The following is a 15,090-nucleotide window of genomic DNA, read 5'->3' as shown; positions in this document are numbered from 1 at the left end:
ACCTATGCCTAATAGCTTAATTTTAGACAACCTCGGATGTTCCCCTACTCATAATCTATAATTGAATAGATCTGGTATTAAGCTTACAAACCTTTTGAATATAGGAAATTGTCACCAATAGTAGGGACATTGCAGGGAAACAATATCTCCCCAACTTCATGTCAATTCCAGGCAAGATTAGATTATCCACTTGCATTCAGTCAGGCTTAAAGTCTGCCAGAGTCAGTGGGGAAATTGAGTCCGGAGAATCCCACCTCAGCCCATGTTGAACAGCTGCTCTCCCACCCTTCCCTTGAGATCACCTATGCATTTTGTACCAACATCTCATCAGCTTACTGGCATCATGGAATGGAGGCTCAGATAGCCTTTCTTGCTACCCATACCTGGAGTTAGACTCAGGATAACAGTCATTTAATAGTCCCTTAGCGTCTAAAAACAGCAAGTTCCAATAACCATGTTTCAAATATAATTATAGTTTTACTTTGGCTAAGGAACATCTTTCGAGGCAAGTCTTAAGTGGCTTACATGCCTTTCTATACATGTTCTACTTCTGATTAAATGGCAATCATAAAATCAAATTTAGCATTAAAACCTTGACTTTTCCATCAATGTCAAATTTTACCCAAGGTTACCTTCCTCTAGGAAATTTAGACTGAAATTCTTTTCTCCAAACTAAGGATGTCATTGATTTATTCTCAGTAACTGATTCAGTCTATTGTTTTAATACTAATTGCTTTTACATCACTTTGTAACATGACCAATTTTTCTCCCCATCACCCTCTTCCCCCCACTTCCTAATACCTTGCATTCTGATTACTCCTTCCCTAAATGTACCCTCCCCTCCATCACACCTCACCCCTGTACTATCCTTATCTTCTCTCTTTTCGTGCAGGGCAAGGTGAATTTCCATACCCCTATCCCTGTAATTTTTATTTCCCAGTTATATGCAGTAAAAATTCTCAACATTCATTTCTACTACTTTGAATTCCAACTTCTCTACCTACCCTGCTCCCTCCCCAGCCCCACTAAGAAGGGAAGCAATTCAATACAGACTAAACATGTGGTGTTTTGCAAAAGACTTCCATAGTAATCATGTTGTATAATACTAATTATATTGCCCTCTAACCTACCTTATCCCCCTTATTTTCCCCCTGTACAATTGACCTTGTCCTTTCTCGAAAGTGTTTATTTCTAGTGACTCCCTTCTCCCATTTGCCCTCCCTTCTGCCATTCCCTTCGCTCCACTTGTTGACTCCTCTCCTACTTTCCTGTGGTGTGATATAAATTTTCATATCAAATTTATTGAGCGTATTATTCCTTCCTTCAGGCACATGTGGGGAGAGTAGCTTTATCCCCTCCCTCTTCTCCCTTATCTCCTCTATTGAATAAGATTTTTCTTATCTCTTTTATGAGTTATAGCCTGCCCCATTTCATTACTCCCTTTCTCTTCCCGGAATTTTCCTCCTTCACCCCTTAATTTTTATTTTATTTTATTTGTGTGTGTGTGTGTGTGTATGTGAATATCATCTCTTCTGATATAACACACCCTGTACTCTCTATCTATCTATGTGCATGTGTTTGTGTGTGTGTATGTACAATCTCTCCAACTACTCAAATACTGATAAAAGATTCATGAGTTAAAAATATTTTTTTCCATGTAGTAATGTAAACAATTCAGCTTTAGAGAGTCTTTTATGATTTTTCTTTTCTGTTTACCTTTTCATGCTTCTCTTGATTCTTGTCTTGGGAAGTCAAAGTTTTAAATATAGATCTGGTCCTTTCCTCAACATGAAGTCTTGAAATTCGACTATATCACTGACTGACCATTTTTTCCCTTGAAATATTATATTCAGATTTGCTGGGTAGGTGATTCTTGCCTTCAGTCCCAGTTCCTTTGACTTCTGAAATATCCCACTCCAAGAATTTCAATCCCTTAATGTTGAAGCTGCTAGATCCTGTGTCATCCTGATTGTATTTCCACAGTACTCAAATTGTTTCTTTCTAGCTGCTTGCAGTATTTTGTCCTTGATGTGGGAACTCTGAAATTTGGTCACAATATTCCTAGGAGAATCTCTGCTTGGGTTTCTTTCAGGAGGAGATCGATGAATTCTTTCAATATCCATTATGCCCTCTGATTCTAGGACATCAGGGCAGTTTTCCTTGATAGTTTCATGGAAGATAATGTCTAGGCTCTTTTTTGATCATGACTTTCAGGTACTCCAATAGTTTTTAAATTATTTCTCCTGGATCTATTTTCCAGGTCAGTTGTTTTACCAATGAGTTGCTTCTCATTATATTCTATTTTTTCAAATTTTTGGTTTTGTTTAATAACTTCTGGGTTTAACTTATAGTCATTGGTTTCCCTGAACTCAATTCTCTCTTTCAACAAGTTACTTTGTTCAGTGAGCTTTTGAACCTTCTCCTCCATTTGGCTGCTTCTGCTTTTTAAAACCTCCTTCTCCTCATTGGCTTTTTGGACCTCTTTTTCCAATTGAGTTAGCTTCTTTTTAAAGCTGTTATTTTACTCAGCATTTTTTGGTTCTCTTTTAGTAAGCTGCTAACTTGCTTTTTAAGGTCTTCTATTGCCTGAGCCCAGTTTAAGTTCTCTTTGGAGGCAGAGGCCTCGACTTCCTCTGACAGTATGCCTTATTCTTCCTCATCTGAAAGGATGGGTGGAGAAACCTGTTCCCTAAGAAAGTAACCTTCTATGGTTTTATTTTTTTCCCTTTTTAGGGCATTTTCCCAGCCAGTTACATAACTTCTGAGTTTCCTCTCCACACCCACTTTCTGCCCAGCCAACACTTGGGGGCTAAGTTTCAAGTGAGCTGCTCCCAAGCCTTAGGGGTTTTTGGTGGAGGTGGAACTGCTATTCAGTGTGCAATTAAGTTCAGCTTCTCAGGTGGGGGTAGGGCCACCACACAGGGCTCAGTTCCCTCAGGAGGTTTACGAAGAGACCTTCAACAATGGATGCAGCCTCCTGCTTGCTTTGGGAGCCCCTGTCTGCTGCTGCCTCTGCCACTGCCTCCTGAGGGGGCCTGAGTTATGTGGACACTCTGGTCCCCTCTCAGCCAGCCGAAGAGATCCCCTCATTGACCTTTAGGACCTGTGGGTTGAGGTACCTGTGCTGCTGTTGGAGATTCCATCCCTGAAGCTCACTCGGATCTGTTCCTCTCGGTGCTGGGTGGCCACAGAGAGAGAAGGAATAAATATAGACAGAAATTATGGGTATCAGGTGCATTTGAGGAAATGACATAAAAAAATTAGGGACGAGAAAGAGGAGCATACTGGTTATAGAAGGAAGGGACAAGTAGAATGGCATAAATTATCTCAAATAAAGAGGTGAGAAAGACCTATTGTAGTGGAAGGGAAGATGAGGGGATGTGAAAGGTAGTGTTTGAATCTTACTTTCATCAGTATTATTTCAAAGAGGGAATAATACACATAAGCAGATAAATATAGAAATCTATATTACCCAAAAAGGAAGTAGGAGGGCAGGAGATTACATAAAGTTTGAGGAGGGAACTGACAGAAGGGAGGACAGATCAGGTGAGGAGGTAGATGAAAGCAAAATTTGGTGATGTGGGAAAAGGTGAAAGGAGAGAGAGAACAAACAGGAGAAAGAATAGGATGGAAGACATTACACAAGTAATAATCATAATGTTAAATATGAATGGAGTGAACTCTCCCATAAAACAGAAAAGTGTAGCAGAATGGATCAAAAACCAGTATCCTACAATATGTAACTCACAAGAAATACACTTGAGGCCTGGAAACACACACAGAATCAAGGAAAACCTGGAAAGACTTGTACAAACTGATGCAAAGTGAGATGAGTAGAACCAGAAAAACATTACACAGTGTCAGCAACATCATGTGATGATCAACTATGAATGACTCAGTTTTTCTTCATGACACAGTGATCTAAGACAAATACAAAGATCTCTCTAAGAAAAATACTATCCATGTCCAGATAAAGAACTGTTAGAATCTGAATGAAGCCTGAAGCATATTTTTTTTCACTTTATTCTTTTTATGTGTTTTTTTTACCTTTGTCTTTTTCTTCTCCCAAAAGTGTGATCAATATGGAAATGTTTTACATGATAGTGTGCATATACATACATATATGTATATATAAGTGTATGTATATGTATATACATATATACATGTATGTACGTGCATATATGTGTGTATATACATATATATGTATATGTGTGTATATGTGTGTGTATGTATACTACATCAAACTGCGTACAATTTTGAGAGTAGGGGAGGGGAAGAAGGAAGAAAACTTTGGAACTCAAAATCTTGTAAAAATAAATGCCAAAAATTATCTTGATTTTTAATTTGGGAAAAAAACAAAATGCTCTTTAAAAAAAAGAGAGAGAGAGAGAGAGAGAGAGAGAGAGAGAGAGAGAGAGAGAGAGAGAGAGAGAAATGGATGCTGGAATTTATTGAATGGGGATTGGGAATGGGGCAGCTAACCTGGTCAGAAGTCTACTTTGGGAAGTTCAATTTGCATGCTGAGTGAAAAGATTAGAGTAGGATTGAAAGGTATGAATCCAGGAGACCACCAAAAGGATACTATAATAATCTGGGCCGGAATTGACGAAGGGATATACAAAATGGTGAGTGAGTCAGAGAAAAGAAGGCATTTAAAAGCAATGTTATGAAAAGGTAGTTCTTTGTTAAAAAATTTTTCTTGTGTACAAAATCTTCCTGCATGGAAAGCATTGGAATCATAAATCTAGTCCTAGAAGAATCTCAGAGGCCATTTATCTCAACTGCTTAATTTTTAAGATGAAAATAGTGAAGTCCTAAGAGATTGAATGACTTAGTAAATATCACAGAGGTTGTAATACAGCCAGAATTCAAACTTAGACTTTTCTTCATGCATCACATTATTTTCTTCCTCACTACACAACTAAAGTGAATATCAGAGTTGGAGTTTGAAAGGCTTGGGCCCTCCTCTCATAGAACTTGAACTCTATAAGGGGTACATAAAAATAATGCATAAATAAACTCCTCAAACTCATGGGGTACATAAAACAGTGATTGGTGAATCAAAGAGGTGTAAAACTAGAAAAAAATGAGACAGAATAGACAGGAGTCAGTGGTTGAGTTTGGTTTTATAGTATGGACATATAATGGGTAAAAGGGAGCAGTTTGGGGAAAAGTATAGTATCTTGGATTTAGAGTTGAAAAGGAATTTAATGGGGTCATCTATGGTTAACACTTCAATTTAAAGCTAAAATTACTGAGGTCCATAGAAGGTAAGTATCTTTCCCATGGTCACAAAGCAACTAAGTAGCCAAGCCAAAATTTAAACTTGTGTCCTTTGATGATAAATCCAGCACCCTTTCCCCTATATTGTGCATTTCATTCAGTGAGCATTGTGCAAAGAAAGACCAGAGCTACAAGAGTATGAGTTCAGGCCAAAGAGAAGCATCTAACTTAGCTAAAGCAAAGTTGAAATCAGGTTGGAAAATTGGGATGACACCAGATAGTGGAGTACCTTGAATGCCAGGCTAAGAAATTTCAGGTTGACTTTGAGGATAAATTATATCTATTGTAGATTTTTGTATAGATTGATATAATCAATGTATTGAAGTTGAGTAAAGAGGCAAGACAAAAAGTAGGCTATTGTAACAGTCTTGGCTAGTGTTAAAGAGCACTTGTATGAGAGTGTTGGCAATAAGGATGGGAGTAATGAGAGATATAGTAAAGATGAAATTGAATTTGGTAGCTTAGGTATGAGATGAAGAAGATAAATGGGGCAAAGAAACTTCCAAGGTTTATGTATATGATGCCCTCCCTAAACCAATACAATTGTTTAAGTGTTTCCCACTCCCCCTATTTTTTCCTCCATTGTATGAACTTTCCTTGTGCACCCTATTTATGTAAGATAATTTCCCTGATTTTCTGTCTCTTTCCCCTGCTTCTAAAGTTTTCCTCTTTATCACTCTCTAGATCATCTTTTGATATCGTCTCAGCATAATAGAATTAGACCTTCTGTTTAAGTAGACTTCCTCTACCAGCTCTAGTGATGACAAAATTCTGAGGTTACATGTATGTTCTTCCCATAAAGGAATATAAATAGTTTAATCTTTAGTCCGTTATGATTTCTCACTAATATTTACCTTTTTATGCTTCTCTTGAGTCTTGGGTTTGAATGGCAAATTTTCTATTCAGCACTGGTCTTTTCATCAGGAGCATTCTTTAGTCCATCACATGTCCATTTTCTCCTGTAGAACTACATTCACTTTTGCTGAATAGGTGATTCTTGATTGTAATCCTAGCTTCCTTGTCAAGAAGAATATTGTATTGCAAGCATTCTATTTCTTTACTGTGGTTGTTGCTAAATATTTTGTGACCCTGAATCTGGCCCCATGATTTTTGACATTTCTTCCTGGAACCTTTCGGTATATTTTTCTTAATTGATGATTTCCAGATTATATCCATAATCATGGGATTATAACCACTTTGGGATTTCTTTAAGGAGCTGACCTGTCGATTCTTTTTATTTCTACTTTGTCCACTGATTTTAAGACATCTGGGCAGCTTTATCATTTTTTGAAATGTGATGCTGAAGCTCCTTTTTGTTGTTTTCATGGCATTCAAATAGTACAATGATTTTTAAATTTTTTTCTTCAATCTATTTTTCATGTCACTTGTTTTTTCCAGGTCATTTTACATTTTCTTCTAACTTTTCAGTTTTTTGTCTGTTTCATTTTTAATGATATTTCAAGGAATCATTAGCTTTCACTTGTATATTTTAAATTTTAAGGAACAATTTTTTCTGTATTTTTGTATCTCTTTTACCAAATTGTAGATTATTTTTTGCTATTTTTCTTGAATAGTTCTTATTTTTCTCCAAATTTTCCTCTACCATTCCTTTTGATTTTTTTAAAAATCGTTTTTAACTTAAAACTCTCCTAGGTATTCCTGTTGGGCATGTGTACAATCTGCATTTTAATTTGAAAGTTATTGATGTTGCCAGGACACTGACTTCTGTATTTATATCTTCACCTTCTGTGTCACTAGATTAACTATTTATGGTCAGGTTCTGTACTGCTTTGTTCATTTTTTCAGGCTTAATTTTTTATGTTTTGATATTGAATTCTTCTTTAAAAATTTTTAAAAAATTTTTGAAATCACTTTTGATTAAACAGATGCAAATCAAAAGAAGCCTGAGATACCACATCACACCTACAAGATTGGCAAGCATGACAGAACAAGAAAATGATAAATGTTGGAGAGGATGTGGGAGAGTTGGAACACTAATTCATTGTTGGTGGAGCTGTGAGCTCATCCAACCATTCTGGAGAGCTGTTTGGAACTATACCCAAAGGGCTAAAAAAATATGCATACCCTTTGACCCAGCAATATTGCTACTAGGACTGTATCCCCAAGAGATCATAAAAATGTGAAAGGATCCCACACGCACAAAAATATTTATAGCAGCACTCTTTGTAGTTGCCAAAAGCTGGAAATCAAGGGAATGTCCATCAATTGGGGAATGGCTAAATAAGTTGTGGTATATGAATGTAATGGAGTACTATTGTGCCATAAGAAATGATGAACAAGAAGACTTCAGAGAGGCCTGGAAGGACTTATATGACCTGATGCTGAGAGAAAGGAACGGAACCAGGAGAACTTTGTGCACAGCAATGACCACAGTGTGCAAGAGTTTTTTCTGGTAGACTTGGAACTTCGTAATAATGCAAGAGCTTAAAAAAAAGTAATTTCCAGTGGTTTTCTAAGACAAAACGCCTTCCAGAGAAAGAACTATGGAATTCATTTGCAGAATGTAGCATATCATGTTTGTATATGTGTGTGTGTGTATTATGTTTTGATTTGTTATATGATTTCTTCCATTTATTTTAGTTCGTCTACACAGCATGACTACAGTGAAAATGTATTCAATAGGAAAGTATATGTAGATCCTATATAGAATTGTATGGCATCTAGGGGAGGGAGGGGGGCAGTAGGGGGCAGGTTAGGGGGTAAAAATCTAAGCTTTTTGGTAATTATTGTATAACATTAAAAAATTAACTAATTAATTAATTAATTTTAAAAAATACAAACCTCCATAAATTACCAAGCCTTGGAAACAGTTCAGTTTGGTCATGTAAGTGGGGGAAGCTGATGTTTAAGGACTCAAAATTTGAAAAAAGAATGTTAAAATTGTTTTTACATGTAATTGGTAAAAAATGAAGTATTATAAAAAAGAAAAAAATATTTACTTAGTATTTTATTTTCCCCAGTTACATTTAAAATAATTTTAATATTTCTTTTTAAAAGTCTGAGTTCCAAATTCTCTCACTTCTTCCCCCCAAACCCACCCCACTGAGAAGGCAACAATTCAATATAGATTATACATATGTAGTCATGTAAAATATTTCCAAATCAGTCAGGTTATGAAAGACAACAGACCTCCAAAAAAAAACCCTCAAGAAAAATAAAGCAAAAAAAGGATGCTTCAGCCTGTACTCAGACATTATTAGTTCTTTCTCTAAGAATGGATAACATTTTTTCATTACATTTTGTTATATTATATTTCAAAGTTCTTGGATCATTGCATTGCTGAAAATAATTAAGTCATTCACAACAGATCATCTTATAATATTGTTATTTTGCACACAGTACATTTCATTTTGCATCACCTCATGTAAATCTTTCTAGCTTTTTCTAAAAGAATCTTGTTCATCTTTTTTTATATCACAATATTATTCCATCATAATCACTTACTACAATTTGTTTACCCATTCCCCTCTGGATGAGTATCTCCTCAATTTTCAATTCTTTGCCACTATAAAAGAGTTGCTGTAAATAATTTTGTATGTATAAGCCCCTCTTCTTTCTTTCTTTTAAAACTCTTTGGGAATACAGACCTGGTAGTGTTATTGCCAGGTCAAAGGGTGTACATTGTTTTGTAGCCCTTTGGGGAAAGTTCCAAATTTCTTTACAGAATGATGGAATCAGTTCACAACTCCACTAACGGTGAATTGATATCTAATTTTCCCACAATCTATAAAACATTTGTCTTTTACCTTTTTCTGTCCCATTAGTCAATCTAATACATATGAAGTAGTATCTCAGAATTGTTTGAATTGGTATTTCTACAATCAATAAGAAGGTACAGCATTTTTTACATGGCTATAGATAACTTTTATTACTTTGTCAGAAAACTTTTCTTATCTTTTTATTATTTATTAATTGATGAATGGCTTTTTTTTTTGTAAATTTGACTCAGTTCTCAATATGTTTGAGAAAAGAGGCCTTTATCAGATAAACTTGCTTCAAGTTGTTTTCACTGTTACTATTGCTAACTGTATCTCTCTCCATCCTATTCCCCTGCTTTATTCTATTCTCTCTTTCCTTTCATGCTGTCTCTCTTCAAAAATGTTTTGCTTCTGACTGTCTGTAGCATCAATGTGAATTTCACAGTGTCGAGGGTAGTCGTGGATATGGTGGAGTAATTCAGAATTGTAAAATACCACAGATGCTCCCCATGGAAGGCAGAACTAAAGCATTTATGCATACCCAAATCCATCACAGCAACAAAAATCTATGCACAATAACAATGCAGAGAACAACACCATCTCCAAGCCTTCCCCCCACTAGGCTTGGTCCATTATACTCATCATAAGCAAGATCTCTTTAAAAAACTCACAATCACAAAATCACCCACACTAGCCAGGAACCTGCATGCTTTCTAGTTCTGACTGCTCTCAAGACTAACTTCCTCTCAGTTCTGCTCTAACTCTGCCTCTTCCTGTTCCACCCATTAAGCAAAATCTTCCTACCACAGGCTCCACGTGAATTAATGGGCCTATTAATCAATGGGAAAGATTTTCAAATTTAAATTCCCAATACACTGTCCTTCCCCCAAATCTGCCATCTCTTCTATTACATCACCCCTTCTTTTACCACTTTCCTCTCCTAATTTCCTATAGGGTAAGATAGATTTCTATACCCAATTGAGTGAATATGTTATTACCTCTTTGATCCATGTCTGATGAGAGTAAGGTTCATTCATTTTCCCTTGCCTTCCCTTCTCCCCCTCCAGTGTAAAAACTTTCTCTTGTCTCTTTTATGTGAGATAAGTTACCCTATTCTACTTCTTTCTTTCCCTTTCTCCAAGTACATTCCTCTCTAATCCTTTAATTTTATGTTTTAGATATCTTTTCATATTCAACTCCCACTTGTGTACTCTCTCTATATATACTCCTTTCAAATGCCCTAATAATAAGTTCTTATGAGTTATAAATATCATCTTCTCATGTAGGAATGTAAATAGTTTAAACTTATTAAGTTCCTTATGATTTCCCTATTCTTTTTACCTTTTTTATGTTTCTCTTGAGTCTTGTATTTGAAAGTGAAATTTTCTGTTCAACTCTGGTCTTTTCATCAAGACTTCTTGAAAGTCTTATTTGATTGAATATCCATTTTTTCCCTATCAGGATTTTACTTGGTTTTGCTGGGTAGATAATTCTTGGTTATAATCCTACCTCCTTTGCCCTTAGGAATATCATATCCCAAGCCCTCTGATCCTTTAAGGTAGAAACTGCTAAATTTTGTTATCCTGACTGTGACTTATGTGTCCACTACTCTCAGATATGTTAGCAAACACAGTCACTTTTTTCTGCCCTGGAAATATGAGGATGGTTCCCTCCTCCACTCTCAACATAAGTTCTGCTGTGCTAGTGTTCCTCCTCAACCTGAGACTGCCACCCAGTATTTTGATTTGCATCCAAGTATGGGCAAACCATAGAGTCTAGATTCAGTGCTAGTAAAGAGATCCCTATATCCAAACAATTTCCTTCTGACCAGTTGTTTGACTCCCTTATCATCTGTGGGTTGAGAGTTCTGGAACCCACTGCTGTCACTGATGAGTCAGTGGCTCCCAAGACCTGCTCCTGGTTTCCTGGGGCTGGGTCTGTATAGTAGAAATTTGAATGGAAAAATTTTTTTGCATTCATTAATAGACCCATGTGACCTACTTGAATCACCTGGAGGCCTAAGAAACGTGTGGTGAGAAGAGCATGCTGAGGAGGCTGAATAAGAAAGGTGGAGCAGGACCAGGAGGAAGAGAGTGAGCATGATCAGGACAGAGGGGAGAGGACACAGGCAGACAGGAAGGCTTGGCAAGGCTCAGGCTTATGAGTGTTTGTTTGCTTGTGAGGAGGCCCCAGCAGAGGGGAGAGGTTTGCAAATGGCTTTGACCCTTGCAGTGATCATGTTTATTAACTTCTTAGTCACTGTGATGGATTTAGCTTTCTGGTTTTGGAATTTGTCTTTCTGGTGCCTAAATAAATGTTTTTCTTCTACCTTCTGTATGGAGAGTCTGTTATACTTTGTGATTGAGAATTACACTGGCATATTCATAGTCACCACCAGTGCTGTTAACATTACCTTGGTGATACAGTCTATGCTGGAATGGCCTGCAGTGGACTGTGCTCCATTTTCACCCACATGTGATAAACCTTCCCTGATGACTAGGTTGCTTTTGACTGATAAATAATTTCATCCCCTCCTTTTCAGGGTTGATGCTCTTGGAGTTGTTTTATGGCATTATTTAAAGGTGTTTGAAGGAGTTTGAGAGTGATCTCAGGTGAGTCACTGCCTTTTCTCTGTCATCTTGTCTCTATGCCTACATTGCTTGATTTTTAAAAATCATTTTTGAGTTCTTCCATGACCTGGAAGCTCTGGTGTGCTAGTGTTTCTCCTTGACCTGGCAATGCACAGGCAATGCAGCAGTCTTGCCCCTGGTGCTAAGAAAGGGACCCTTTTAATCTCTTTCTGACCAATTGTCTGACCCCTGTACTCTCTGTGAGTTGAGAATTCTGGAAATTGCTACTTCTGTCACTGGTTCAGTTGTCTCCCAGGCCTGCTCTTGGTTTTCTGTGGCCTAATACGTGTTGGTACATCCTGCACTAGTCTGTATTACTGTGGTTCAACAGACCTTTCCTGCCGATCTTCTAAGTTCTGTTGGGCTAGAAAATTGTTTCACTCCATTCTTTTCAAGGTTCTCTTGCTCTAGAACTTGTTTTGAGGCATTTTTAAAGTTGTTTGGTAGGATGCAGGGAAGAGCTCAGACAAGTTCTGCTTTTTATCTCCCATCTTGTTTCTGAAATTTTATTCTCTCTTTTTACCCTTCCTCTCCTCAGGCATCTGATTTGTTTCTTACTTCTATCTCCCTAATCCAAATCCATTTTTTAAGAATCCCACCCTGAGGGGGGGGGGGGTGGAGCCAAGATGGCATACTAGAAAGACACACTTATGCAGGGTCCTCCCCACAGCCCATAAAATACCTGTAGAGAGGGTCTTTCAACAAATTCTGGAGCAGCAGAAGTGGAGAACAACAGAGTGGAGGAGATTTCCAGCCCATGGTGACCTGAAAGGCCCACAGAAACATCAGTTGCACCAGATGTGGAGCCGAGTGAGCTCAGAGCCCAGCCCAGCCTTTGCCAAGTGGCATGGAGCAACAAGACTCTGGAAGGAGGACATCTTGGGGGCAGAATCTCCAGTCGCAGTAGAGGGGCCCCAGATCCCTTGGCCCACAGGCGCCAAAGGTAAGTCATGGGGTTTAATCAGCAGACCAGGAAGGGAGAAAGGCTTTCCCATAGCTCCAGCAGCAGACAGTGGCCACAGAGCCTGCACAGCAGCCCATATGGAAGCTCCATTGTTGGAGCATAAAAACCCCTGGAGGCATTGAAAAGCTGAGTCTTGCCTCCACTCTGGGTGAAGGCCCTGGCTGAACTGGTCTTTGTCTGAAATTTAATGGTGGTCCTGCCCATCCAGCTTATCTGAAAATCAGCCCCCAGTGCTGACTTGGGAACTGGAGGCCAAGTGGCTGTGGAGAGGTATCTGTTAAGATTCTGGGCATAAAAATCCCTCTCTGTGTCCAGACCAGTACACACTTGATTGTGCCACCTTCGAGGAACTGAGATCTCACATATTCCCAGAGTATACCCTACTCTTGACAAAGGACCCAAAAGTCAAGTAACTGCTTGGGAAAATGTCCAAAAAAGGGAAAAAAATAAGACAGTAGAAGGTTACTTTCTTGGTGAATAGATATCTCCTCCCAGCCTTTCTGATGAGGAAGAACAATGAGGAAGACATCAGGGAAAGACAAAAAAGTAAAGGCCTCTGTATTCCAAACGTCCAAAATAAATATCCAATGGGTTCAGGCCATGGAAGAGCTCAGAAAGGATTTTGAAAATCAAGTTAGAGAAGTGGAGGAAAAACTAGGAAGAGAAATGAAAGAGATGCAAGAAAAGCATGAAAAGCAGGTCAACACATTGCTAAAGGAGACCCAAAAAAATGCTGAAGAAAATAACACCTTGAAAAATGGACTAACTCAATTGGCAAAAGAGGTTCAAAAAGCCAATGAGGAGAAGAATGCTTTCAAAAGCAGAATTAGCCAAATGGAAAAGGAGTTCCAAAAGCTCACTGAAGAAAATAGTTCTTTAAAAGTTACAATGGAACAGATGGAGGCTAATGACTTTATGAGAAACCAAGAAAACACAAAACAAAACCAAAAGAATAAAAAAATGGAAGATAATGTGAAATATCTCATTGGAAAAACAACTGACCTGGAAAATAGATCCAGGAGACACAATTTAAAAATTATGGGCCTGCCTGAAAGTCATAATCAAAAAAAGAGCCTAGACATCATCTTTCATGAAATTATCAAGGAAAACTGCCCTGAGATTCTAGAACCAGAGGGCAAAATAAGTATTCAAGGAATCCAAGATCACTGCCTGAAAGAGATCCAAAAAAAGAAACTCCTAGGAATATTGTGGCCATGTTCCAGAGTTCCTGGGTCAAGGAGAAAATATTGCAAGCAGTTAGAAAGAAACAATTCAAGTATTGTGGAAATACAATCAGGGTAACACAAGATCTAGCAGATTCTACTTTAAGGGATTGAAGGGCATGGAATATGATATTCCAGAAATCAAAGGAACTAGGACTAAAACCAAGAATCACCTACCCAGCAATACTGAGTATAATACTTCAGGGGAAAAATTGGTCTTTCAATGAAATAGAGGACTTTCAAGCATTCTTGACGAAAAGACCAGAGCAGAAAAGGAAATTTGACTTTCAAACACAAGAATGAAGAGAAGCATGTAAAGGTAAACAGCAAAGAGAAATCATAAGGGACTTAAAAAAGTTGAACTGTTTACATTCCTACATGGAAAGACAATATTTGTAACTCTTGAAACTCTTCAGTATCTGGGTAGTGGGTGGGATCACACACACACACACACACACACACACACAGCACAGAGTGAATTGAATAGGATAGGATCATACCTTAAAAAAATGATATTAAGTGGTGAGAGAGAAATATATTGGGAGGAGGAAGGGAGAAATGGAATGGTGCAAGTTATCTCTCATAAAAGAGGCAAGCAAAAGACTTTTTAGTGGAGGGAAAAAGAGGTGAGGTGAGAGAAAAACATGAATTTTACTCTCATCACATTCCACTAAAGGAAGGAATAAAATGCACACTTATTTTGGTATGAAAACCTATCTTACAATACAGGAAAGTCGGGGATAAGGGGATAAGCAGGGTGGGGGGGATGATGGAACAGAGGGCAGTGGGAGGAGGGAGCAATTAGAAGTCAACACTCTTGGAGAGGGACAGGATCCAAAGACAGAACAGAAGCAATGGGGGCAGGATAGGATGGAGGGAAATATAGTTAGTCTTACACAACATGGCTATTATGGAAGTCATTTGCAAAACTACACAGGTATGGCTTATATTGAATTGCTTGCTTCCCAAAGGGAATGGGTGGGAAGGGAGGGATGAAGAGAAGTTGGAAGTCAAAGTTTTAGGTACAGCTGTCAAGTATTGTTCTTATTACTTGAAAATAAGAAATACAGGTAATGGGGTATAGAAACTTATCTGGACCTACAGGTCAAAAGAGATGATGGGGACAAGGGAAGGGAGGGATGCTAGAGAGAGGGCAGATCGGTGATAGGGGCAATTAGAATGTTCAGCGTTTTGGAGTGGGGAGAGGGGAGAAAGAAGACATTTTGGAACCCAAAATTTTCGGAAAATGAATGTTAAAAGTTAAATAAATA

At 38.0% G+C, this 15,090-nt stretch overlaps 1 protein-coding gene across 1 annotated transcript in view; it reads left to right on the top strand.

The window, feature by feature from the left end:
- The window catches only part of LOC140519350 (liver carboxylesterase 1-like), a 77,237-nt gene extending 69,381 nt beyond the window's left edge, over nucleotides 1-7,856 (top strand). The window contains exon 14 of the mRNA XM_072632257.1: nucleotides 7,170-7,856. Coding sequence (XP_072488358.1) covers nucleotides 7,170-7,191 — 22 coding nt within the window. The 3' untranslated portion in view covers nucleotides 7,192-7,856. The remainder of the gene's footprint in view (nucleotides 1-7,169) is intronic.
- The last annotated feature ends 7,234 nt before the right edge of the window (nucleotides 7,857-15,090 follow it).

Source organism: Notamacropus eugenii, chromosome 1, assembly GCF_028372415.1.
Source record: "Notamacropus eugenii isolate mMacEug1 chromosome 1, mMacEug1.pri_v2, whole genome shotgun sequence".
In the NCBI taxonomy this organism is placed as follows: domain Eukaryota; kingdom Metazoa; phylum Chordata; class Mammalia; order Diprotodontia; family Macropodidae; genus Notamacropus; species Notamacropus eugenii.
This window is presented reverse-complemented; position numbering and strand designations above follow the sequence as displayed.